Source organism: Halteromyces radiatus, assembly GCF_025201355.1.
Source record: "Halteromyces radiatus strain CBS 162.75 chromosome Unknown BX664scaffold_1, whole genome shotgun sequence".
NCBI classification, from domain to species: Eukaryota; Fungi; Mucoromycota; class Mucoromycetes; order Mucorales; family Cunninghamellaceae; genus Halteromyces; species Halteromyces radiatus.
In genome coordinates, this window is record NW_026251687.1 from 2,520,673 (window position 1) to 2,546,510 (window position 25,838).

Consider the following 25,838-nt stretch of genomic DNA (forward strand, 5'->3'; position numbering starts at 1 on the left):
TACCATTTTTTTTTATTTTATTTTATGTATAAATATATCAATCGAATACTATTTATTATTATTATTATGATGATGATGATGATGATTCTATATGGATGGTTGGGGACGGATGTAGATAAAATTATAAAAAAAAAAAAAAAAAAAGAAGGGGAGGGGAATGAAATGATTAATGCAAAGGAATCCAATCTCTAGGATGTTTCAAAACAGATTCCAATTCTTCTTCCTTTGAATTAGGCTTGACTTGATACATATATTCCCAACGAGCAGTCAACGGTAGAGTCATCAAGATGGATTCCACACGAGCACAAGGTGTTTGTAGACCAAATTTAGTCCCTCTATCCCAAATCAAATTAAATTCAACGTAACGACCACGACGGATTTGTTGCCATTCTACCATGGCCTCTGTATAGGGCATGGCATGACGTTTTTCCAAAATAGGGACATAGGATGGTAAGAATCGATCACCTAGAGCACGTATCAGCGTAAATAAATCTTCAGGGGACTTTGTATCCAAATCATCAAAAAACACGCCACCAATACCTCTTGTTTCACCACGATGAGTATTACAAAAGTAAGTATCACAATTTTTTTTAAATTGGCCATAGAAATCAGGGTCGATTAGATCACAGGCTTGCTTGTAGATGGAATGGAAATGGATACAATCTTCTTCAAACAGATAGATGGGTGTCAAATCAGCACCTCCACCAAACCACCAGAGTAAAGGCATACCAGTATCAGGATCAAACACTTCAAAGTAGCGGTAGTTAAGATGAACAGTAGGTGCATTTGGATTTTTCGGATGCATCACTTGAGAAATACCAGTGACAAAAAAAGGGAGATGATCTCGATCAGGTAAGGATTTCCCCCGATCATGTCTCATTTGATGTGCAGCTTCTTTGGATAATTCGCTGTATACCACGGATACGGCCACACCTGCCTTTTCCATCACTTGGCCATCTTGAATCACACATGTCATCCCTTCACCACCATGATCAGGTCTTTTCCAACTCGTACGTTCGAACTTTTTATTTCCTTCTACTTTTTCGATCCCCTCTACAATTCTATTTTGTAAATCTTTAACATAGGCTTCCATTCTTAGTCGCATAGGTGCATCATTTTGAATAGGTCCATTGGCTCTCTATGGATACATCATTTTTTTTTTTTATTTATTTATCTTTAGTTGTCCATATATTTCATTTTCTTTTATACTAACCAAAAGTTGATCTTGTTTATATACTGCTAGTTTGGATGCCATTGTTTTTTTTTTTTAAGAAAACTTGAAAAGGTAGATTTTTTTTTTTTAAAAAAAAAGAAAAGGTATATGGTGTATATATATAATGATGGCATAAAAAAAAAAATGACCTGATTATGAATGAACCGGAGTAAGAAATCTTTGTTACAATCTATCATCATCACAAACATGACATGATGGCTTTTCAAATGCATTGATCGGATGATTCCTTTATCCATTTTCCCTTTCTTTTAGTTTTGTTATAGATTTTTCTTTTGCACAACATTTTTTTTTCTTTCTTATGCTTTCCAGTATTATGTTTTTGAACCCCGGTTATGCTTTTTTTTTTTTTTTTGGAGATCCAATTCTTTTGTTTCTCTTCCTTGTCTTTCTACCTTTTTTTTTTTTTTTTGGAACAACATGCAACCGTTCAATAAATATTATCCTCCTGATTGGACACCTGATAAAGTAAGTTAGAAAAGAAAAGGTTGAATTCTGATATACGAGTCAATAATCGGTCCTTGTTTATTTATTTTTTTTTTTTTTTGAAAATTGTTCAACTAGGGCACAGCGAACAAGTTTGTAGGAAAACATCCTTTGGGCGATCGTGCAAGAAAACTAGATAAAGGGATTCTCATTGTTCGGTAAGATGTCAACAAATGATGTTATATTTGTGTGCATACAGATAGAGATACTCATGTCTTTACTTTTTTTTTTTTTATATAGTTTCGAACTACCTTTTAATATATGGTGTACTGGTTGTGATAATCATATTGGAAAAGGTAAAAATAATATTAGATCGTTTACAAATATTTTGATGATCTCTTAACATATTTCTCTTATTATTATTATAATTGTAATGATGATAGGTGTTCGCTACAATGCAGAGAAGAAACAGATCGGCAAGTATTACAGTACTCCTATATTACAATTTAGAATGAAATGCCACCTTTGCAACAATTGGATTGAAATACACACGGATCCTAAGAATGCAGCTTATGTGGTGGTCAGTGGAGCTAGAGAAAAAGTGGAAACGTGGACGGCTGACAAGGATGATCATGTTGCAACATTGAATGACGAAGCGATTAAGGAAAAGCTAGCAGAAGATCCTATTTACAGATTAGAACATGGTCTTCAAGATAAATCAGTGGGACTATCCAATGTACCAGTCTTGACACAGCTACAGCAACTTAGTAATGCACAATGGAAGGATCCTTATACCCAATCACAACAACTACGGCGTAAATTCAGACAAGAAAAAAAGAAGGACCAGCAAATCTTGGAACAAACAAATCAATTGAAGGACAAACATTCATTACATATTGATCTTTTGCCAGAATCAGAAACTGACTCTCTGGAAGCTAAGATGGTGGATTTTTCAGGTAAATGCGTATATAATCATCATTTTTTATCACTGACTTTTTTCTTCTTTTGTGTAGAATCTGGTCGTACAAGGATTGAGCAGCAAAAATTACAAGCTTCAACTGCGCCACTATTCGGCCACAACGGCAGCAATACATCTACCCTCTCTGATACAACCAAACGAGTCAATCATCATCGAACAGCATTGCAAAAAGACAACAAGAGTACAACAACTATCCATCCAAAGCAAGTATTGGGTCAACGTGCATTATTACATACAAAACGGAAGACAGATCCTTTTTTACAAGACACAGGCTTTAAGAAACCATCCAACAATACTTCTATACCCTCATCATCAGCATCTTCAGTAACAGAATCATCACTACATGGAGTCACTGTTCGACCAGTCAAGAAGAAAAAGGTGGAAATGTCACTGGTGAATTACCCTGATTCTGATTAGTTCTAGTATGATAGTCAAATTTGTCTTATTCCCCCTTTTTATTTTTTTTTTATTACATCATACATCTCATTTATCACATATCATCATATCAATAAAAAAACAAAACAAACAATTGTTTATTCAAAATATATACACACATGAAGAGGAGGGGAGGAGTAGTGAAGGAAAAGTAATGACTACAATAACTAGGAAATGATATGCAAATGGAAAAAAAAAAAAAGAAGAGAAACTACCCTAAAAGAGATACATTTTCAAATAGATAATATGGATCTGAGGGATTGGTACTGACGTTTTCAATGGTAATGAGGATAGGAATGCAATCATCCTGGACATGTTCGGTATAGGTAGGCACGACATAGATAACGGTATCTAAAAACAAAGGAAATTGTTGTATAAAGTCCATGACATTTGCCTCGATGGAAGGAAGACCATTATCGGTTTGTTGATGGAAACAATACATATGGCCTGTTCGAATCTTGATCATGATTTTCGCCACCCCACCAATAAGACCACGTACAGATTGTCTTGATTTCAGTTTGTTCATGATATCCTCGGCTAACAAGTCCACACTGTCTTCCAAGATAGGTAATCGATCATCAGCCATATGTTGATGATATAATTTGTTTTGTAGCCATTCTTCAAATACCCTGGAGATATGTGCCGCTGTCTTGGTATGAGTCCCTAATGTCGGTAACTATCGGAAGCAAAACCAAAAAAAAAAAAAAAAAAAAAAAAAAAAAAAAAAATGGTAAATTCATCCCCCTAAAAAAAAAGAAAGAACAAGAAGAATACAATGATTGAAACTTACAGAAATAAATCGATGTCCACCATCTAAAAAATAAGTATTTCGACTAGGTGAAGAAGAAGAGGATGTTATTGTTCTTGTTTGATTCAAAATATCGGCTTCAAAACGTTTAGCCAATACTGAAGAAGGCATGTCAAGTGTATGAAAAGTATCTGTCAAGGAAAGATCAGGATCCATAATGGTACTAAGAGTAGGGCCTGTCACTATTGTATCTTCTTCTCCTTCTTCTTCGTCATAACTTGATTCAAATATTGGTTTGCTTATTGTCGTTGCTGAATAATTATTTCCCTTTAACATAACGTTCCTGAGATTTGAATCTAAAAAAAAAAAAAGAAATGAATCACTATTGATGGTGCATATACTTGGTCATTCTTCTTACCTTGTTCTTCCAAGTTTGAGAGCCACATTTAATATTATAAAAAATAGAAAGAAAAAGAAAGAAAGAGAAAGAAAAGACGGGAGTTGTGGGGAAAGTTCGAAAAAAAACGGAAATGAAAAAAAAAGTGGGGAACGTGTGAGTTGATTTTTATTTTTTTTTTTTTTTTTTTTGGCGGTCTTACAGATTGACATACAGTCCAAAAATGGAAATGCCCCCTTTTGTTTTCCTTTCTTCCCATTGTTTATAATCTCTCTTTATTCATTCTTTTTCTTTTTTTTTTTTTTCTTTTGATTCTGATGAAACTTTCTGTTTCTTTTTCTTTTCTTTCTTTTTTTTTTTTTTTTTTTGGAGGTCTGGATCTTTTACACAAGAACTATTCTTGTTTTTTAAAACTCACATAAAGACTCCTCTCTAAAAACAAGCAAATCAAAAAATAATGCACGTTTTTCATCGTACCACAATTTCACTTTCAAATCTAGAAAATACTCTGCAAGTTTGAATTTTAATTTTTTCTAGAAAGATCATCGAACCTTTTTCTTCCACTAGGGTTTTAGTCAAGAGGATATGAACTTTTATTGAAACAAAGGATTCTTTATTTCATTCTTACTTCATATATCTTTTGCAGAGAGTTTTTCTCTAATCTTGATTTTGCCTCGTTATGACTTTTACTTTGATTTCAATGATGAGGAAAAAGTAGAATGATCAAAGCTATCATAGTACATTGAGCGTTTTCTGAAACCGCTCAGGGTCTCCAATCGGCTTGACATTTTTCTTTTTAAAAAAAAATAAAACTCCATCCAATGAAAATCCTTTTTTCAGCATGATCATCTAATAAGTTTTGCCTGCTGACACTGATGACATGCGGTAATATTCGCGTTCTTATCTACTACTATCATTGAATCAACGTATCAATTCTCATCATCATCTTTCTTAATAGTAAATTAAACATGAATTGAGATTGTTTTTTATTGTGATATATTTAATAAACCAAGTAATAAAATAAAAAAAAGAATGTTATTCTATACCATGAGGCTTGCTAAAACCAAGAAGAGGTTGCATCCATATTTGATTGTACTTCCAACTAAATTTAGATTAGGTATATTGGACTTGGCTGTTACCCACTGTATCGCATTGTAGTCGGTAAGGTTGAGCACATTTGGTATCATTTCTCAAGTTGATGTTGCTGTCATATCTAAATAAGATGAAGAGTGACGTTATATAGCTAATATAGACATTAGTAGATTAATCATCGTTTTTCATCTTATTCGCAAAAAAAAAAAAAAAAAAGAATTCTTACCATCCCTCGTAGCACCGATTTCTGTGGGTGTCCAATGGTACAATGATATTTTCATCTTGTTCATTCAGAGACTATAGATATTCTTTGTCGTACAAGTTGATCTAAAATCAATCCTAAAAAAAAAAAAAAAAGAGATAATTGTTAGTACAAACCAGTAGATACAAACGAGTCAGTTCAAACGAAAAACTAGCTCACCAATAATAAATATAGCTTGAATTTTTACGATCCATCAGAATAGTAATCTTCATAAGTATACCTTTTCCCTTTCAACCCATCATCCCTACGCGTCAATATCAAGTATTGATACCATGATTTGCCCAATGAATCAATGAAAGAAAAAAAAAAGTTTTCATCTATTTGACTTACCAATCATTTCAATCGTTTTATAGTCCATCCAATTGATCTTTATTGTATATCCATTCTACCATGTCCTGTATTTTATGCCCCTGAATCACACTGCATATCTATCTCTTTGAATCACACGCGTGTATCCATTCTACTGAATCATATCGTACGTCCATCCACTTGAATCTTGCCGTATATATATATATCCATTCGAATCGAATTGTGTCTCCATTATTCATCTGCTCCATTTCAGGCTTGTCAAAAATGACTTGGTGATATCCAAAAGTAGATATAATGGTTTCAGAGTAATGTTCCTACATTCAAACGAGAGAGAAGGAGATAATTTAAGTGTACTATCCATCATTATAGTAAAACAGTAAAGTCGAGTTGTGTTATTACAGAATATGTGTGTTTTGATATCGTTTTAAGGCACTTTCTTGAGATTGTCCCAGTTCAATAGTATAAGGTTTTGATATTGCTGTCCCAAAAGCCAATAATTCATCCACTGAAACATCAATTTGTATCCGTCAACCCATATCATTGAGAGAAATAATATCAATAGAATGAGATATAGTGTCTAATAGTAGACACCAAAAAAAAAAAAAAAACAGGAGTTGTAGCTAGAAAAGAAAATAAAAAGAAATGTATATATCAGTTTCTAGTTACTGTCTTTTGTTTACGACCGACTTGTTTTCACCATTGATGATAGTTGTATATGTAAAACAAAATACCTAACATTAGTTTCTTGGTATTCGGAATGAAAAATAAAAATAAAAAAAAAAAAAAAAGAGAGAGAGAGAGAAGAAAAAAAAAAAGAAATTCCTGATTTTTTTTTTTTATTTGGTCAAAAACAGAGCTGAACAGGAAAAAGATGTTGAAACTACTTTCGACCCAGATGAAAGATCTTTTTCACAATGGAACCCACAGTAGGATCACTGAAAAAGATCAATGCTATAAATACTCCTTCCAAACGAATGAGAACAGTATCCATCATAGAAATACCGAAATTAGCCAAATGATCTGGATTTTGTAAATGCATTTGTAGTCCAAATCCCCAGATATTTACTAAAATAGATAAAAAAAACAAGTTACATTTTATAAATCATCATGATTACTTACCGAAACATGGAACTAAAAATAAAGAAAATAAAGATCAATTTAAATTCATAGTATATATGTTAGTTCACTTACTCAATGGATATAATAGACTTCTTATGACAACTTTGAAGAATGAATCAATAACATCATTTTGCCTTTGTACAGATGATTTATTTTTACGACGATTGGTTTTTCTTCTTGATGAAGTGTGTGATGATGTTGATGATAATGATAATTGTTCATCGCGATTATGATTGGCGATCTTGGCCAGATGAGCATGATTTTTCTTATTATCTCGGTATAAAGTTAACATGGCAATCACTGAGCAAAAAAAGGAGATCACGATGAGACAGAACAAAAAAGAATAGTAATACAACCATGCACCAGGATTAAAAAGTCGATCAATGAAATTGGTATAATACCTAAAAAGTAAGATATAAAGAATATTCTTTTTTTTTTTTTTTTTTTGGTACTTACCAGCATTGGTGGGCTAATGGGAAAAATAAGGTATGAAATTCATGAGGTGAATTATCATATACAAAAGAATATATATTGCCAATGATAGCATAAATAACAGCACTAGGTATCAAGATATATTCAGGTCGACATGGCCATGTATGTACATGGAAATAAAATACCAACAAGAAATGAACACCCACCATGCCCAAAAGACAAGGGGTTATAAGTGGGAGGATGCCATCTAGGTAACGAAAAGCTTTACAAAATTGGGCATTATAGTTCGTGTACAGTGATGCTATATTGAGCACATGTTCAAGCATAGAAAGCATAATCGAAGCTATTACACAATGTAACGAAACCCGATTTGCATCTCGAGGTTGAATATACACCATATAACAATAAACAAGTAATACAAGGATCCCAGCAAGAAGACTGAGTGACCCACAGATAATAGTGGCGAACTGCAATTGTTTATATTGATCGAATGTGAAGATGAATTGAGGTTTTAAAGTTTCTACTGCGTTTGTGACTCCCAACATTGTATTCAGATGATTATCATCATCATCGTTCGATTGAATCATGAACATCCATACGTCGACTCAAAGATTATTATTATTATTATTTTTTTTTAAAAAAAGAAAAGAATTGTAAAAAAAGTTCAAAGAGAGATTTATTCGTATATAAAGAAAAAAAGGCATACCGATAGTAAAAAAAAAAAAAAAAAAAAAAAAAAAAAAAATTCCCGATATGGAATCAGCATGAACTGAAATCCTTTTTTTTTTTTAACCTTGAACTGGAGGTTCCAACACTGGGATAAGATTGATACCAAATCGCCTACCATTATGAACATGCATTTGTAAAGCCACACTGATGAAGATAATGACCAAGATGGCACTGAGCATAGCATAGATTTTATGATCCACATGATACACCACGGTATGAAAAGGATTGGCATTGAATAAAGAACGAATGGCCTGAACAAGACCGGTATGCACCAACATGTCGATTCCCAAGATAAATAAAAACCCACCCAGGACGGATGTAGCTAAGACCACGATCATCGATTCCACTATATATGTCAGTATTGCCATGATGGTGCCCATGCCTGCCGCCGTGAACATCCGAGCATAGATATTGAGTAAGATATGATCTTCACGCCACATATAGACATACATCCCAAGGACAAAGCCTGCCAACCAGCCCATCAATGGAAGTGTGATTGGCCAAAAATACATCGCTAAAAGAGAAACCACTAGCCCTGCTCCCATACAACTGCCCACGTACACAAGTCCAACCGATGGATACCCTTCCTTTGGTTCTGCCAATGTTAAAATCAACCATGTGACTGAGCCTATTAAATTAAAAAAAAAAAAAAAAAAAGGTGAGTGCTCCAAATTGTAATCATCATCCTTTTTTTTTTTTTTTTTTTTTTTTTTTTTTTTTTAACTTACTGGCAAAGATGAATCCAACCGCACCCATTGTATACATAAAATATTGAAAAGCAGCAAAAACGAAAAAAAGGCCCAAGATGATACAAACAGTGGCTACGATGATCCAGTGAGGTTGAATACCTTCTCCATAAGGTTGTTGATTATCTACATTGGATAACATCATATGTTAACTTTTTTTTTTTTTTTAAGAATGATTCTTACCTTGCTGTAGGGATGATGATCGTCTTTCATGTTGATTGGTTTGAAAACAATCCATTGAAAATTTATCATAGGTAGTGATGATAGAAGAAGGAAATTGTTTACATATGATATGATGATTTTGATGATCTATATTATGATCATTAGTCATTGATCCATATGTCATCTTGAATAAGAGAATAAAAAGTAATAAGATATAAAAGGATCGCATCATCATCATTAGTAGATGAATAAGAAAGAAAAACAAAAAAATGAGATGAAATAATAAAAAAACAATTTTATTATTATGATGATCAAGAAGGATGGTTTAATTCTTTGTTCAAATCATGCACTAGAAAAACAAGAGTCTTTGGCGGGAAGTGAAATCATTTCATTGTCAAAAAAAACAACAACAACAAAAAAAAAATATTACCTTTTTTTTTCTTTTCTCCTTTTACAATTCATATAATGACCAATAGAGAAGATATTATTAAACAAAAAATAGCCAATTATCGACTTAATGATGAAGAAAGAACTGTAGTTAAATCAGCTATTTTTAATTTGATTACTTATGGTATGAATGAACAAACTTTTTTTTATAATACGCGTTTATACTCATTTGTTTGGTTTTTTTCTTTATAGCTTCGGTTGGAGCAGCAGCATTAGGCATGTCAGGGCGTATGTGGTGTAAGTTGATAATATAAAAGTTTATGAACAAACTTTTTTTTCCTTATTATTGCTTATTCTATTTCTAGCCAAATCGAGACAAACGTTAGGGAAAAAAAGAACGGCGATTCCTACTATATGTAAGTTCTAATAATAAGAATAATAAAAGAATAGTATGATTAAAATCAATTGATATAGTGGGTACTTTTACTGGTCTAGCATTTGGTGGATTATTGGGAATGAGTCAAGGAATGAAGAAAATACGACAAGAACTACCAAAAGATTCACAATTATTATCGATTATAGAGGAAAATGAACAATTGAAAAGAGAAGAAATGAATCAATCATTAGGAAACGTGTTAGATCATAGAAATCAAAAATGAAATAAAGTTAACTTATTATTATTATTATTTTTAGAATGAATGAAAAGTAATTTTTTTTTTTTAGATATTCCGCGGAAAGAACGAAATCTTTTTGCATTATCTTACCTCCGAGGATCGTTTATTTTTATAACATATATATATATAAAGATATAAGGTGGAAGATTATTTCATATTTTAATTTTTTCTTTCTTTCTTTATTTATTTATTAAAAATGACTATAGATATCTATCTTTTTGATGATCAAGAACTTATTTCACCACAAGTTCAATCAAATTTACCATCTAATTATATTATTCGACCATTGGGTTCAAGAGATTATGAACGTGGACATCTTCAAGTATTAAGTGAATTAACATTAGTAGGTCATGATTCTTCTCAAGATTGGTTAGATCAATTTTATTATATGAAAAAAAGAAATGATACATGTAAGTAAAATCATCATCATCATAATAAAAATATCTTATTAAAAAAAATATGATAGATTTTAGTTTGGTGATAATAGATCAATCATGTAATAGAGTGGTGGCTGTAGGAACTCTTTTGATTGAACGTAAATTTGTACATTATAATGGAAAAGTGGGTCATATAGAAGATATTGCTGTTTCTGGTGATCAACAAGGTAAAAAATTAGGAATTCGAATGATTGAAGCATTACAATATATTGGTATAAAACAAAATTGTTATAAAATCATTTTGGATTGTGCTCTCAAGGTAATTTCATATATTAAAAAATGAATTTTTATTATTAACTCTTATTATATTAGAATGTTCCTTTTTATGAAAAATGTGGATTTACTCAAAAAGAAAGGCAAATGGCTTGGTATGTTCCTTCAATGATAACATTTAGTGAAGAAAATCATATAGAAACATGTAATGAAAGGTAGTCTTTTTTGAATAAAAATCATGGATCTATATTTCATACTCAGTTTCCAGTTCTCGTTTTTTTTTTTTTTTCCTTGTTCTCTTTTTTTTTTTTTTTGTCTCCGTACTTCTCTCCTTTAAACAACTTGTTCAATGTTCTTTATTGTTATTCATTCTACTTTTGATCTTATTACTCACTTATTCATTGATCTTTTTATCTAAATACAAACCTACCTTCATTCCCTTCAATATACTTTTTCTCTCTTTTCTTTTTTTTTTTTGATTTAAAGATCTTTTTTCTTATATATATATATCTAAACTTGACATTCTCTTTCTTTTAACATAAAAATATACGTATATATACTTTGATTCCATGTTTGACTTTGAAGAAGCTATTTTGGGTCTAAGTGAACGCTTACAAGATGTGGCCTTGAATAACAATACTGCAAAAGAGGACGACCTTCAACCAAATCAAGAACCGCAGTTACCATCAGCGCAGCCACAAATGATTCAGCAACTTCAACAGGATGATGGCTCCACTACTTCTAGTCAATACAATAGTGATACCGATGAACCAGCACCTCGTCAAAAACCTTTGAAACAACAAAAGATTGTTGCTTTAGATCAAGATTATATTGCATCTTATTCTACAGAAGCTTCTACTTTGGTTGATCCTCTTACAGTCACTTCTTCTTCCACAGAAACAAGAATACGAAAAGTAGGCAAAGATGATTTTAAGAGTTTATGTGTTCTTGGACGTGGAGCGTAAGTATATTATATACTATATATATATTATGTTATTGATGTTTTTTTTTTTTTTAAAAAAAAAAATAATAATTAGATTTGGCAAGGTACATTTAGTTCGACATGAACAAAGTCAACAACTTTATGCAATGAAAATATTGAAAAAGGCATCATTGATTGTTCAAGGGAAACAAGCCAATCAAGTCAAAACAGAAAGACAAATCTTGGAAGAAGTACGACATCCTTTTATCGTCAAATTGTATTATGCTTTTCAAACTCCTGATGATTTACATATGGTTTTGGAATATGCTGTTGGTGGTGAATTATTTAGACATCTTACTCATGGTAATATAGAATTATTATTATTATTATTATTTTTATTTAATTTTTATATTATAATAGAGGGTATGTTTAGTGAACCCATGGCTCGTTTTTATGCAGCGGAATTGGTGCTTGCTTTGGATCATCTACATTCTCTTGGGATTGTTTATAGAGATCTCAAACCTGAAAATTGTTTATTAGATGCTCAAGGACATATCATCTTGACTGACTTTGGATTATCAAAAGTAAAAAAAAAAAAAAAAAAAAAAAAAAGAAAAAATCATTATCATTATTGACATTTGTTTATTATTTTTTTAGGTATCTATGGATGGGAAGACGAATACGATTTGTGGAACCATTGAGTACATGGCACCAGGTAAAGTAAATTGAAAAAGGTAATCCATATTGACTTTTTTTTTCAAACACATTTTTTTTTTTCAGAAATCTTGATGGGATTAGATTATGATCACGTTGTAGATTGGTGGTCATTAGGAATTTTATTATATGATATGTTGACAGGATCTGTAAGTGATGATGGAAGCGGAGAGCAAAAGTTCATTACTTGATAACTATTCTGATTTTTTTTTTCTTAGCCTCCCTTTAGTGGTCAACGTAAAAAAACAATGGATGCTATTCTCTCCAAAAAGATTTATTTGCCATATTATTTGACCTCAGATGCCAAAGATTTATTATCAAAGGTAAAAAAAAAAAAAAAAAATAGAAAACATAGATAGAAATTGACAGTTTATTTCTTAGTTACTTCGAAAAAATCCTAATGCACGATTAGGTGCCAAACCCAAAAGATCGGATGCTGTTCGAAAACATCGATTCTTTTCGAAAATTCATTGGAAAGATTTAGAAAATAGAAAGGTGACCCCTCCTATATGTCCTGTTGTGGTAAAAAAAAAAAAAAAAAAAAAAAAAAAAAAAAGAAAAAAAAGAGAAAAATCTCACGGGTGAATTATTATTATAGACGAATCCGGAAGCAGCAGAAAATTTTGATCCTCAATTCACAAATCAAACTATTGGATCATCTTCTAATGCAATATATCAAGAAACACAAGCACACTTTCGGGACTTTAGTTTTGTAGACGCGTCACTTGTAGTTTAATTATTTGAAATAAAAGAATGTTTGTTTATTATGGTTGAAACGTGAGTAGGTGTGATTAAAGTATCTAAAACCTATAAAATCCTGTTATTGATCTGATTGGCTTTTCTATTTGCATAGTGCGGATTTTTGTGTGAAAAAAATATTCAACCCATGCAAAGAGTAGAAACAACAAAGTTTTCTTTTATTTTTTTTATTTTTTTTTGGATTCCCAGCCTTTTTTTCTAATTCTTTTTTTCCTTTTTGTTTCCTTTTTACTTTTTTTTTTTTTACTAGGTCTTTTTTTTTTTTATTAATAAGGATACTCAACGTTTTTTTATATATATTTGTTGACTATGTCTGCTTATTCTACCAACCGCTTTGGAGCATTGCTCTTAGGTGAAGAAGAAACTGAGGTTGACAAGTTAGGGAATACCAAACCCTCTGACAAGGAAGATACTAGACCAGTACGACCTCGTCGTACACATCAACCAGCTAGTAAGTAAAAATATATATATATATATATGTATTTTTGATTATATGATTTATTTATTCTTATAGTGTCACCCCCTTCTCGACGCGCTCGTGGAGATCATGATACTTTTGAAACCTTACACAAAGAACAACATCAACCCGATGATCGTGAACGAAAAGGAAGAGATGCTTCTCGTCGTCATGGTATCATACCTAATGAACGTGGTCGTGTTTTTGATCGACGTAGTGGAGAAGTTGGTGCACTGTAAGTATCATAGAAATTAAAATGAATGATGATCACTCTTATGTTGATGATGATTTTTTTCTAAAGTGGAACCAAGAAGAAAAATGAACAAAGTTGGGGTCATCTAGGTCAATCTCAAATAGATGCGTAAGTAAAAAATTTTTTTTCTTTTTTTTTCTTTTTTCTTTTTTTTAATTCTTTTTCTTTTTTTTTTTTTTTTTTTTTTTTTTTTTTTGAATGGATAGTTATGGAGATACACCTGCACCTAGTGATCCTGCTGGAGAAGGAAATCCTGAATCACCAGCACCAGAAGAAGAAAGTAATGTGATGACTTTGGATGAATACAGAAAAAACCATCCTGCAGCTAAACCGTCTTTACCACCTCCTCGTGAAGCCAATGATGGACAAGAAGATCCCAAATGGAAGGATGGGATTATAGTACATCGTGCTGATGCTGATGATTATTATTCTGGCAAGGTAAAAAAGAAACAATCGGCGAATGAAAAACTAATATATATTTATAGGAATCAACAAACAAGACCCGTATAAGAACCAAAAAGGAAAAAGTATTTATTGATATTGATCCACCAAGACATCAACCTACTCGAGGACGAGGTGGAAGAAATGATAGAAGTCGAGGTAATACTGGTAGACGTGGTCGTGGACGTGGTGGTGGTAGAAATCAACATAGTGTCAATCTTTCTGATGCTAGTGCTTTCCCAACCCTTGGTTAGTATCTGTTTTAGTTTAGTTTTTTTTTTTATAGTTTATTCATTATATATATATATAAATATATATATAAATAAAATAAGATAAATAAACTGATGACGAATGAAATGTTTATATTGTTTTATCTCTGTTGATGATGATGATTAATGATTTTTTTTTTTAAAAAAGAAAAATACCCCATTTACTTTTATGAACCAAGAATAAATTAGTTATCAATGTAGTACAAATTTGATACTCATGATGCTTGTTGATTGGTGATTTCCGCCTTTTGGTAAATTGGCTCATCAAAAAAAAAAAAAAAAACGGGCTTTTTTTGGCGGCTTTTTTTTTGTCTATGCAAAAAAACTAGCAAAAACCTCCTTCTTTTTAATTGCTTTGCTTACTTTTTTAGTTTATACCTTTTTGTAAATAAACCTTTTTTTTTCATTTTTTCATTTTCTTTCTTTTTTTTTTTTTTTTTTTTTTTTAATTCTTCTTCCTTTTTCACTTTCTTTTCACTTTTTTTTTTTTAATATATATATGATGATACCTTCCACTACTTATAGTACCCCTTCTTTACCAACTCATGATTTCCCAAAAAGACCATTATCCGCCAATTTATCATCACCACCTCCTACTTCACTAGCTCAAAGAAGGCGTAATAATAAAAATTTATCCCTTTGTTTATTACCTTCTGATAAAAGTGCACCACCATCCACACCATTCTTAACCGAATCTCAACAACGTCGTTTTTATTACCAACAGGGTCCTACTGCCGTTTTACCGGGTTTATATCTAGGCGATGAACAAAATGCAAACAATGTACAACAATTAAGACAACTGAATATTCATTTTATGATCAATGTCGCTGCTGAAGTCAACCATCCTCATCATGATCAGTTTCAACCTTGGGATCAAGTTTTGAACAATAATGTGCCTTGTCCAACATTATCCAACTCTTCTTCCTCTTCTTCGTCTTGTTCCATTCAATCCTCACCTATGACAACACCCACAAGTATTCAACATGATGATGATTTTAGCCATATGGGATATAAGAAACGATCATGGCACCATCATATTCTGGATGATGATACAATGATTCAACAAGAACTACATGCTGCTGTCCTGGATATTATGCGTGTCCGTCAAACCGGTCGTAACGTCTTGGTCCATTGCCAATGTGGGTTAGCTCGTTCAGCCACCGTCGTGATTGCTTATGTCATGTATATGCTTCATTATTCCATGTCGGATGCCATACGTCATGTTAAGGCCTGTGCACCTCATATCAATCCCAATCTTTCTTTGATGTATCAATTACGAGAATATGAAACTTGGTTATTAAATGATGTCAACTCAAAACAATCTTCCTCCTTGGCTCTTAAATGGAAATCATTTAAAATCAAATCTTCTTCTTTACGACAAACTTCTTGGTGGCGATCTTCTTCTACGGTACCATCAAAAAGACAAAAATGAGGCGGGTTGTTTTGTATTGCGTATGTAGATGTGTGTAACAATGATACCCCCACCTCCGTCTCGCTTTTTTTGGTCATGCTTTAGTTTTTTTTTTTTTTTTTGTATATATTTATATATATTTATATCTATCTTTCTATTATTATTATCATTCAAAAATAAAAATTCAAAAAAAAAACTTTTTTTCATATATATATGATGATTAATAAAGAAAGTTGGTCTAATGATGTCTACTTTTGTCCACACTTAACTAAAAATAATACATCTAGATCAATTGAAAGAAAGAATAATAATAATCCTATTTTGGTGATCACATAGATTGTTTTGATAAAAAGTTCAATTTTATTCACATAAAGAAAGAGAAGGCAAAAAAAAAAAAAAAATAACAGTAATAATAAATAATATAATAATATCATATATATTTATATATAATAATAATAAAAAGAGAGCAACTAAAAAAGACAAACAGGAACTAAGCTTGTTGTTTCTTGTCATCAGGAATGAATTCCTTGCCAGCTACATAAATAACGTCTTGATGATAAGGTGGATTGATGGGAGCATAATCAATGACAATGGTGTCATGAGATAATTGTTGTTGTTCTTGTTGTACACGATTAAGATAAGAGTGAATGGCAAATGCGAAATGTAACTAATAATAAAAAAAAAGATTGAAATGAATTTCTTGAGATTCTCCTATATTTTTTTTTTTCATTACCTTGAGTAACATATTGATGGCCATGGCAATAGTGATGATCCATGCACTTTGAATATAAACGGCTTCACAAGTTTCCAAATCCAAGTCAATACTTTCATCTTGAATGATTTCTTTACAAATATCAGTATGTAAAGTAAATAACATAGCAGCACTAGCAACAGCGAAACCTGTATGTAAAGCAAGATCCAACCAATAATACATACTAAAGAATCGTAATTTCTTGACATTGTTCTAAAAATAATACATACAAAGTATTAATAACATGAATGAAACTCAAAAAGGAGAAGGAAAGAACTACAAAAAAAAAAAATCGAACTTCCTTTTTTTTTTATTTTTATTTTTATTCTTCCTCCTTATTAGATGAAACATATTTTTTTTTTTTTACCTTCAATACACCAATAGCACCAGCCAAACAAGCTAATCCTGAGAGATACGAATACACTGTCAAACCAAAAATGGTTCCATTATCAAAGTCTTGGAAAGCATCTGACATGGTCGTCAATGTCAACCCACTATAAAAATGAGTCACTGTACCAAGTATTGCTAGAAATAATGTAGCCGTTCTATATTGTATATTAATATATTAGTAAATACATCTGCCAAGAAAATAGTTGTTTTTCAAATGAAATAAAATAATAATAATAGTTAGAATTACCTTAGATTGATGCAAAAACAACAGTTCTTCATTTTATATATAAAAATAGAGAGAGAGAGAGAGAAAAAAAGTGTATGTGTGTGTAATATAAAATAAAATTGGATGTAAAAGAGAAAAAATAAAATAAAAGAAAAAAAGAAAAAGAAAAAAAAAAGGAAAAAGAGACCGGGCAGTTGTAGCAGAATAAGGAAGACGCAGCTGATTCATCCTCACTTATCCATAGGTAAATTTCATTCTCCGGCCGGTTAAACTTTGGCCGCATCAATGCAACGCACAAAGAAAAAAAAAATTTTTTTTTTTACTTTTTTCCAGGTAGCTTTTTTTTTTTTTGTGTCAGATGATCCAAAAAAATATATACGTTTTTTATTTATTAATTAACACTATAAAAAAATAATAATAATCCCACTTTCTATCAAATTATTATAATTATTAATCTTTTTTTTCAATTGAAGATGAGAATAATATAAAAGGATCAGATGATGATGGTTGTTGTTGTTGTTGATAAAGAAAATACATCCATTCTTCTTCTGTTTGTTTGTCATCCGATAGTAAATAATTGTTCCCTGGTATAGTCATCATCATTTTAGCATTTGTTTTACTGGGTATTGGTTCGTCAACAAGAAAAGTCGTTGCTGTTGATGTATTACTTGCCTCCATATTGGTATGAATAGATGATTGATCAAGAGGTGTGTGTAATGTTTCCATCATGGAAGCCGTGAAAGTATCATGAATCGATTGTCTTGTTGATACATATGAAGAAGATATCCCACGTTTGTAATTGTTGAATGTTGATTGATATGAAGGTAGTCCACTACTACTGTTGGTGATCAATGGTGATGATACCATTGTTGTTGTTGTTGTTGATCCTGCCTGATGCTGTTGTTGCTTTTGCTGCGCCAATGGTTGTTGATGATGGTACGTCAAGGGTGACATGATTGGCGTAGATTGTATCATGTGAAATGATGTGCTGTCATTTTTATCATCATTATTATCTACATGATCATCGTTTGCTATAGAATACATGGTCGGCATGGGCGTAATAATTGATTGAGAAGGTATCAGTTCTGTCATCGCTGGATAGATACTGGATGATAAGGGTAAGGGAGTCGGAGATTGAGTCAATTCCAAGAAAGGACCGGGTCCACCACTTGAGTTTTCATAAATAGGATCCATTGGTAACCAACCATCGAGCGTTGGATGAGTGCGATGCCGCTTCTTGATTCCATTTGATTGTTCCTCAAATGACGATATAGTGTGCTGTTGCTCTTCCCACTTCCGTTTTCCAATAGAGGTTGATAACTTGTTTAGCTGTTCTTGATCCATATATCCCCTTTTCATCATCGTTGAGTTTCGACGTTGTTGTGTCAATAGTTGTGATTGTCCATGCTGTGAGATGTTGTTGTGGGTACCTGATATTCCTTCTTCATTATAATCATCGTCGTTTTGGTTGGCAAACACTGTTGGTAGGCGTTGTTGTAGATGATAAAGGCATTGTCGTGCCACTGACCAAGTCTGGATATCTTTTTTCAATATATGGTTCAATTGTTGTAAGGATTGGTTTAAAGATGTTGTTGATTTGGATGAGTATTGACCAAGTGGTACTAGTATGGTGGCTGCAAGACAGAGAGCACGATATCGGACTGGTAATAATGACGGAGATGAGCTATGGTGTGTTGTAATATCTTGGCCAGTCATCATCATAGTGGTTATCATCTGAATAATTCGTTGGCTGGTTTGGATGCATACGTTCTTGGATAAGTTCTTGTTATTGATTTTGTCGTCATCATTATCTTCAGCGCCAGTAATAATAGAATCATGTTTGTCATCATCATCACCGTTTTCATGCCCGTTTTCTTGTTTTTCTTTCTTTCTTTGAATGGCAGGAGTAAAAAAATCCAAGCGTGGTAACCATTGACTTGAAAATAGTTGGATGATCAACATAGTACAATAAAGTGCCACCAATTGTTCTGAAGATGTGATTTGAGAAGTTGCCATCTTGTTGTTGTTGTTGCTACTGTTGTGAATAGTCGATAGTGATGATAGGGATTGACATTTCTCCTAAATGTAAAAAAAAAAAAAAAAAAAAAAAAGAGAATATGAGTACTTCCTTTTTTCATTCAATCTATTTGGTTTTTTTTTTTTTTAAAAAAAAAGAAAATTACCATCAACTCTTGAACTGTTATTTGCGGTGATCTATTTGATTTCAAGAGTGATTCCAAGAAAGGAATATATTGAGTGAGTACTGACCAGGTCCATACTTGTTGTTGAATTTGTTGTTCTTCTTGCGATAGAGACGGTACCAATGTGGGAAATGGCGGAGGCATAGGAAAAGAGGAAGAGGAGGCTACCATAGGAGATATCAAAGATTGATGTCCATATAAGTAAACCGCAAACCAAACTTGCCATGCATGAAGAGTATACTGTAAAGTTATATGATTTTCCGATTCAGATATTCCATCCTTGTTTTCTGTTTGAGAAATGAGGCGTTCCACATATCCTTGAGCAATCCTGGAAGTCATGTATGCTTGTTGTTCACAAATAGCCGTGCATTGGAAATGAATTAGTAAAATGGATGCCTGAGCTAATACGTCCAGTGGTCTGCTATCATGAAGTTGCAGTGAGTCTGCTGTTGGAGTTGGAGTTGGAGTTGGTATAGGTGATAATGTGGCTATTGCTGATGTTGATGGTGATTCTGACGATGACGTTGGTAAATCGGCTGAAGTTGTTGGTATTAATACTGATGTTAAGGACGTCGATAATGGTGATGCAGATATTGGAGTTGATAATGATGATGATGATGATGTGTGATAGGAGTGTGATCGAGTTGAAGGTGTTGAAAGGAATGTCATAGTTAACCAACGTTTGTGTACAGTATCATAAAAAGAATGAGCAATGTCTAAAAGAAGATCGGAACCAAGAGTTTGACCAGCAGCTAAAAACGTCAAAGCAAGGATGGTGTCCAATAATAATAAGGTAACATCAATCGAGTAGGTTGATGTGTTGTTGAGCGGTGTGGAGGATCCGGTTGTGGGGAAAAACGAGTGTTGATCAAGAACAAGTAAGAGATCAGTCGCGTCAATGAATAAGGTATAAAGAGAATTGTATCGTAAAAAGAGTCGGAGTGCTTCTTTGGCAATATCGGCAGGAACACGAGCGTCTTTGAGAGAGGATGATTTCTGTAAACGGTACCATTTTTGGAAAAGAGTGTAAAACCTTGTCCAAATCGTAATGGGATGTGAAGTTAAATGATAAAATTCAAATAACAATGCTGGTAATCGATCCTTTTTGCTGTTTGTTCGTGAAATTGGTGAAGATAGATTTAAAGCGATATACAAGTCTTGATGGAAAGCTAGTTTGTCAAGTCTTGACCATTCAAAAAGAAGTGGTGATGGAGATGATTTGGATTTTCTAGAAAATGAAGGACTAGTTGGTCGATATACGCAATGCTTTCTGTCTGCTTCACACCGAGTACAAGGCTTTTCTAACAATGATAATATAAAAAGATAAGTAAACTAAGAAAACTTTATAGTATTTTTTTTTCCTTTCTTTTTTTGTATTATATGTATGAGTCGTGTTAACTTACTGCCATCACAGCGCATCTTCTTGGTTCTACAGCCCTGACATGCTTTGGCCACTTTACTACGTTTCAATGGAAAATCAGATTTGGAGCAAGATTGCCAACGTAACTTGCTTCCCATATATATATATATATAAACAGTGATAAAGTATATAAAATAATAGATATAAAAAAGTCTTCACGGTATATATAAAAAAAAAAAGGAATAAAAGAAAAGGGAGACAAAAAAAAAAAAAGAAAGGCGACACTTTTTAGTCCGCTCACGCTCTTTTGATTGAAATAGAAAAAGGTTGTTTGTTTACACTTTCATAAAAAGTCAAAAAAAAAAAAACTTTGATTTCATGAGACATACATACTATTATTAATCCATTCATATGTTGAGATACCTAAATATGAACTTTTTTTTTTAGCTAGATGATCAATCCTGATACATACAATCTTCACTTTATCTATGTAAAACTTTGTAGTCATTCTTTAAAGCAATGTGATATAACGCGAAGTTCATCTTTGAAGAAAAGTAAGGTGTCACAAGAGCTCTCAACTGATCCTTTTGTTATGGTCCCGAAGTTTACTTCTTATTCTTTCATCATTCGGATTATAAACTGAAAGATCATCACTTGTCAAATCAATTTCACTTCGGCAATCTCGGAACGGATGACATGAAGTTAAAACAAGTTGATTTACTGTTTTCTTTTTTTTTTTTTTCTCATACAATATTTTGAATATATTTTGGGATTTGTTTGACAAAAAACAAGCTTTCAATTTTTTTTTTTTTTTTTACCTTTATTTAATATTTGCCCTGATTTTCTTTTACTTATTACTTTGGGTCACTTTGAAAAAAAAAAAAAAGGTGATGATAACCCGAGCCGATGAAAAAAAAGGGTGTCCATCACATTGGTTACACGTTTGACAGTCCGACTTTCTTCCAAAAAAAGAACTATGAGGTCTACTGATCTGTTTCCTTTTCTCCTTGATGATGATGATGACTAGATGATGATGATGAAGATAAGATTAATAAAAAGATGAGTTGTCAAGACGGAGTACGAAACCGGTTTATGCAATAAAAGTCAATATTTGTTTTAAGAACAAAAGAAAGGAGAATAACAAAAAAAAGATAACACACATATTTGTATACACATAAAAACATATATATATATATGTTGTCTCTCATATAGTGATGATGATGATGATTAAGGAGAGAGGTCATCCTTTTTTTTTTTTTTTTGTTCCTGAGAAAAGCAACGGTAGTGAATGGTAGGACAAGAGAGGCGGCGGCGAATAAAAAGAATCCAAACCTTATCCCAATAATCAAGATACGAGAAAAGAAAAAGGGTTGGTCTAAGCTTTTTGTTAAAGAGTCGGTGCTATCGTCATCATCTAATATTGCATGCATTTATACATATAAGAATCATTTATTAATATAAGATATGCATTGTAAATATGATAATGATTAAAATATATTTAGATCTGATTACTCTTATTTTTCTAACAAATATTTCATTAGTTCCATCACTTCTAGTTTTAGATGACCATTACTACCCGCGTTTTTTTTTTTCAACAAAAGGGAATTAATTAGTTAAGCAAATAAACTTTTTTTTTTTTTGTTACAAATGATGACGATTTTAGAATACCGTTCCAAGTCCAGACAACTTTTATCTAGGTAGTAGTAAGTAATAATAATGATGGACAATGAGATTATTGTATCACTCTGGAATAAAAAGAGCTTTTTTTTTTTTTTGAACAATAGGGATCACTCCTGTCATTTTTACAACAATATAAACAATTTGATTGGAAGGATCAACCAAACAAGTATGAAGACAAGGGGAGTATTTTTGTTGATGATAATAGAAAACAGGCGATGCTTAAAGTCAAGGAGAGAGAGAGAGAGAGAGAGAGAAAGAAAAGAAAAAGAGAGAGCCTGGAAAGGAGAGAAGAGAGGAAAATGAAAGAAAAAGGAAATGATTGGATCAGGTAACTAGTCTCGTGTTTCTTGTATTCATTTGTTGCATTTTTAACTAGTTGTCGTGTCTTAAAATTTGTTTCCCCACATGTGCCTTTTTCTTCTATACTATAGACTCTTTTTTTCTTTTGTCCTCCTCTTCACTTTCTTCTCCCCCCAAAGAAAATTTTCAAATGAAAAAAAAAAAAAGAGAATTCGAACTCCTTCTGCTTGTACCTTTTTCATTCATATTTTCACACCCATACTAAACCTTTTTTGTTTCCTTTTTCTTCCCTTTTTCTTTCACTTTTTTTTTTTTTTTTGTTGATGCCCTCAAAACCTTCTTATACTTATCCACTTGTAGAAGATACTATGGCGACGAAACGACTTCAACGCGTCAACGAAGAACAACCATTGAATCCCAGAGAATGTCTTATAGGCTTATTAGACCAATTAGAAGACAATAATTTACGACAAGTACTCAAGATTGAACTCAAACGTTTATTAGGTGATCACGACCGTCTCGTCAATATGTTACAACAACGTTCTGAACTTCTCGAAAACCATAATGAAGATTTGAAAGCTGCATTGGAAACTATGCAACAACGACATGAAAAGGCTGTACGGGAAATGCAATTTTTTCGCAAAAAATATGAACGGATAGCTAACGAAATGAATGCAAATGGTGCTGTTCCTCCTACTCCCACGACTACTATATCCACAAGTCAACGCTCTATTTCTAACGTTTCCAATATATCCTACGGTTCTGAATTCTCAAACGAGCCTCCTTACCATGGTTTACCTCCTCCTCCTCCTCTTCCAGTCTCTTCCAGTTTATCCAACTCGCCAATGCAACATCAACATCAACAACAACAACATTTATCTACTATTGAAGATTATGACCCTACTCCTGACTTTTCTCGACAAAAATCTTCAATGGCTTCTAGATCTACTAGTACAACATCTTCTTATGCACCATCTTCTCATTGGTCTACTTCTATGGCAACTTCGGTCACTACTGCGTCATCAGCTATTTCTGACTGTGTTCCATTACCTCAACCTTCTTCAATATCTATTTCTTCACCCTCTTCTGCTCTGATGGCTGGCCATACGACTTCTGGTGCAACTACTACTACTACCTTACCTCAACATGGTGGTCCTCTTCAGTCTGTTGATTCAACTCTTTCCTCTGTTCGTACAAGACAAAATTCAGCGACAACAGGTAGCATTTACAGCACAACAACATCTAGTGACAATCAAAGTATTTATTCAAACGGCAATAATAGTACCAAATCCTATTCTGAACGACAATTAAAACATCAAAGCAACGGAAGTTTAGGCAGCAACAATGGAAAGTCTTCTTCGTGGCAATCCTTACGCCATCCATCTCATTCAACTCCTTCATCCTCCTCGACTCCAACCTCGGCATCTTCTGTTCGCACAGCAAGCTCCTCTAATGGTGGTGGCTCAATACATTCGGTTCCTATGACTCCTGTTCGATCATCTACAACTACTTCTGGATATACTGGTCATTCTTTAATTCAACAACGTCGTGTAGATCCTTTGATCTTTGGTGGTGCTGATGGTTTATGGGATACAATTGCCAAAAGCAAAGGAAGTGATGTTACGGTAGAAAAGATCATCAGGTAAATGAACATACAAAAAAAAAAAGGAGTTGGAAATAAATGTCAAAATATAAAACAACTACTATTAGGGGAAAAGAAGATAATTGAGGGAGGGGGGATCTTTTTTATTCTAGGGAGAATGATAGGATATGAAGAATTAATATATATATTATTATCATTATTCTTATTATTATTATTATTTTTTGTTTAGTAATTTCCTTCGACGTGGTGGATCTCCCAATACAGCAAAACAACAATCAAGTTCATCATCACAAATTGTTAAATCTGGTTATGGACTGATTCATGCATTGATTGTGACCAAAGCACCTGGATCTTTGGATTTATTATTACAACAAGGAGCTAATCCAAATGCAATGACACTTAGTACTCAAGAAGAAGAAAAATGTTCTCCTTGTTATTTGGCTGCCAAAGTCGGATGGTTACCCGGTTTACAAAAATTAGTTCAAGCTGGTGGTGATCTTATTACAAGTCGAGGTGGTGGAAACAAGAACAAAACTGTGTTACATGTTGCAGCTGAACATTGTCATGCAGCTGTAGTGGAATATATTGTTCAAATGACTCAAGGTGAATTGAATAATCAAGTAGATACCCATGGTAAGTAAATATATAGATATACAATATAATATTTGGAACTAATCCTTTACTTTTTATTTTTTTTTTTTATTTTTATTTTTATTATTTTCTATATAGGTGCAACTGTATTACATTATGCTTGTGCTTCAGGTCATACGGATCTGGTATCGTTATTGGCCCGAACTTGTCAAGTACCCGTATTACAAGCAGATTACCAAGGGGAACTGCCTCTTCATTGGGCGGTACGCCACGGGCGATTAGAAGTCGTGACGTTATTGATCGAAAGATTTGGATTGGATTGTAATGCTTATGTACCAAGAAAGGTGTCTACCCCTCTAGATTTGGCAAAATCAGCAGGACACAAACGTCTGGTGGATTATTTGAAAGGATTAGGCGCTCTATCTACTAAGAAAATGGATAAACGACGTGAAGAAGAATTATCCAAACAAGTACCTGGTCATTTTGAAAGTACTCTAGCAAAACATGGTCTTTTTGGTGATCTCGATAGTTTTTAGATAGTCTTCTTTTTTTTTTTTTTATTATATCATTATTACTGTCACTCTTTTTTTTTTTTTTTTTTTTGAAATTATTCAATTACGTAGTCCTTTCCTTTTTATCATTTGTATACCTTTCCTTTTCTTTTCTTTTTTTTTATTTTGATCTTATTTTAATTTTATTTTTCATAGTAGTTATCTTTTTGTATATGTTGCT

The 25,838-nt window shown here is 32.6% G+C and overlaps 13 protein-coding genes across 13 annotated transcripts; 7 read left to right on the top strand and 6 right to left on the bottom strand.

Moving 5' to 3' along the window:
* Positions 1 to 93: 93 nt before the first annotated feature.
* BX664DRAFT_321228 (coproporphyrinogen III oxidase, aerobic) lies at positions 94 to 1,290 on the bottom strand. The gene is made up of 2 exons (XM_051543258.1): positions 1,214 to 1,290; positions 94 to 1,138 (listed from the first exon to the last, which is right to left on the bottom strand). Exons 1-2 carry the CDS (start codon positions 1,253 to 1,255, stop codon positions 167 to 169), a joined length of 1,014 nt encoding a protein of 337 aa, XP_051405004.1. The 5' UTR covers positions 1,256 to 1,290; the 3' UTR covers positions 94 to 166.
* A 361-nt stretch (positions 1,291 to 1,651) lies between these two features.
* Positions 1,652 to 3,053, top strand: BX664DRAFT_253996 (uncharacterized protein; the record flags this gene model as incomplete). Its single annotated transcript, XM_051540343.1, has 4 exons — positions 1,652 to 1,699; positions 1,796 to 1,875; positions 1,958 to 2,013; positions 2,227 to 3,053. 4 exons carry the CDS (start codon positions 1,652 to 1,654, stop codon positions 3,051 to 3,053), a joined length of 1,011 nt encoding a protein of 336 aa, XP_051405005.1.
* A 229-nt stretch (positions 3,054 to 3,282) lies between these two features.
* Positions 3,283 to 3,990, bottom strand: BX664DRAFT_253974 (uncharacterized protein; the record flags this gene model as incomplete). Its single annotated transcript, XM_051540340.1, has 2 exons — positions 3,283 to 3,747; positions 3,862 to 3,990. The coding sequence occupies 2 exons, from the start codon at positions 3,988 to 3,990 to the stop codon at positions 3,283 to 3,285; spliced, it is 594 nt and encodes a 197-aa protein (XP_051405006.1).
* Positions 3,991 to 6,114: 2,124 nt separating this feature from the next.
* BX664DRAFT_345500 (uncharacterized protein) lies at positions 6,115 to 7,975 on the bottom strand (the record flags this gene model as incomplete). Its single annotated transcript, XM_051547499.1, has 7 exons — positions 6,115 to 6,193; positions 6,279 to 6,384; positions 6,771 to 6,944; positions 6,999 to 7,010; positions 7,158 to 7,298; positions 7,362 to 7,399; positions 7,455 to 7,975. 7 exons carry the CDS (start codon positions 7,973 to 7,975, stop codon positions 6,115 to 6,117), a joined length of 1,071 nt encoding a protein of 356 aa, XP_051405007.1.
* Positions 7,976 to 8,178: 203 nt separating this feature from the next.
* On the bottom strand, positions 8,179 to 9,112 carry BX664DRAFT_21030 (uncharacterized protein). Its single transcript, XM_051540155.1, has 2 exons — positions 8,888 to 9,112; positions 8,179 to 8,787 (listed from the first exon to the last, which is right to left on the bottom strand). The coding sequence occupies exons 1-2, from the start codon at positions 9,048 to 9,050 to the stop codon at positions 8,219 to 8,221; spliced, it is 732 nt and encodes a 243-aa protein (XP_051405008.1). The 5' UTR covers positions 9,051 to 9,112; the 3' UTR covers positions 8,179 to 8,218.
* Positions 9,113 to 9,535: 423 nt separating this feature from the next.
* BX664DRAFT_321235 (uncharacterized protein) lies at positions 9,536 to 10,126 on the top strand. The gene is made up of 4 exons (XM_051543259.1): positions 9,536 to 9,638; positions 9,707 to 9,751; positions 9,820 to 9,870; positions 9,929 to 10,126. The coding sequence occupies exons 2-4, from the start codon at positions 9,733 to 9,735 to the stop codon at positions 10,111 to 10,113; spliced, it is 255 nt and encodes an 84-aa protein (XP_051405009.1). The 5' UTR covers positions 9,536 to 9,638; positions 9,707 to 9,732; the 3' UTR covers positions 10,114 to 10,126.
* Positions 10,127 to 10,295: 169 nt separating this feature from the next.
* On the top strand, positions 10,296 to 11,045 carry BX664DRAFT_321238 (acyl-CoA N-acyltransferase). Its single transcript, XM_051543260.1, has 3 exons — positions 10,296 to 10,538; positions 10,595 to 10,824; positions 10,878 to 11,045. The coding sequence occupies exons 1-3, from the start codon at positions 10,325 to 10,327 to the stop codon at positions 10,995 to 10,997; spliced, it is 564 nt and encodes a 187-aa protein (XP_051405010.1). The 5' UTR covers positions 10,296 to 10,324; the 3' UTR covers positions 10,998 to 11,045.
* A 7-nt stretch (positions 11,046 to 11,052) lies between these two features.
* Positions 11,053 to 13,182, top strand: BX664DRAFT_321242 (kinase-like domain-containing protein). The gene is made up of 8 exons (XM_051543261.1): positions 11,053 to 11,739; positions 11,816 to 12,063; positions 12,121 to 12,284; positions 12,358 to 12,415; positions 12,481 to 12,563; positions 12,633 to 12,737; positions 12,796 to 12,936; positions 13,013 to 13,182. Exons 1-8 carry the CDS (start codon positions 11,348 to 11,350, stop codon positions 13,148 to 13,150), a joined length of 1,329 nt encoding a protein of 442 aa, XP_051405011.1. The 5' UTR covers positions 11,053 to 11,347; the 3' UTR covers positions 13,151 to 13,182.
* Positions 13,183 to 13,267: 85 nt separating this feature from the next.
* On the top strand, positions 13,268 to 14,685 carry BX664DRAFT_321246 (uncharacterized protein). Its single transcript, XM_051543262.1, has 5 exons — positions 13,268 to 13,624; positions 13,688 to 13,865; positions 13,932 to 13,991; positions 14,090 to 14,321; positions 14,369 to 14,685. Exons 1-5 carry the CDS (start codon positions 13,483 to 13,485, stop codon positions 14,576 to 14,578), a joined length of 822 nt encoding a protein of 273 aa, XP_051405012.1. The 5' UTR covers positions 13,268 to 13,482; the 3' UTR covers positions 14,579 to 14,685.
* A 344-nt stretch (positions 14,686 to 15,029) lies between these two features.
* Positions 15,030 to 16,104, top strand: BX664DRAFT_321248 (protein-tyrosine phosphatase-like protein). Its single transcript, XM_051543263.1, has one exon. The coding sequence runs from the start codon at positions 15,093 to 15,095 to the stop codon at positions 16,023 to 16,025; it is 933 nt and encodes a 310-aa protein (XP_051405013.1). The 5' UTR covers positions 15,030 to 15,092; the 3' UTR covers positions 16,026 to 16,104.
* Positions 16,105 to 16,369: 265 nt separating this feature from the next.
* BX664DRAFT_321249 (uncharacterized protein) lies at positions 16,370 to 17,563 on the bottom strand. Its single transcript, XM_051543264.1, has 4 exons — positions 17,393 to 17,563; positions 17,123 to 17,300; positions 16,738 to 16,968; positions 16,370 to 16,671 (listed from the first exon to the last, which is right to left on the bottom strand). Exons 1-4 carry the CDS (start codon positions 17,422 to 17,424, stop codon positions 16,495 to 16,497), a joined length of 618 nt encoding a protein of 205 aa, XP_051405014.1. The 5' UTR covers positions 17,425 to 17,563; the 3' UTR covers positions 16,370 to 16,494.
* Positions 17,564 to 17,750: 187 nt separating this feature from the next.
* On the bottom strand, positions 17,751 to 21,169 carry BX664DRAFT_321252 (uncharacterized protein). Its single transcript, XM_051543265.1, has 3 exons — positions 20,976 to 21,169; positions 19,555 to 20,873; positions 17,751 to 19,450 (listed from the first exon to the last, which is right to left on the bottom strand). The coding sequence occupies exons 1-3, from the start codon at positions 21,088 to 21,090 to the stop codon at positions 17,822 to 17,824; spliced, it is 3,063 nt and encodes a 1,020-aa protein (XP_051405015.1). The 5' UTR covers positions 21,091 to 21,169; the 3' UTR covers positions 17,751 to 17,821.
* Positions 21,170 to 23,280: 2,111 nt separating this feature from the next.
* Positions 23,281 to 25,642, top strand: BX664DRAFT_256030 (ankyrin repeat-containing domain protein; the record flags this gene model as incomplete). The annotated part of the gene is made up of 4 exons (XM_051540446.1): positions 23,281 to 23,740; positions 24,353 to 24,554; positions 24,745 to 25,148; positions 25,245 to 25,642. The coding sequence occupies 4 exons, from the start codon at positions 23,281 to 23,283 to the stop codon at positions 25,640 to 25,642; spliced, it is 1,464 nt and encodes a 487-aa protein (XP_051405016.1).
* Positions 25,643 to 25,838: the final 196 nt, after the last annotated feature.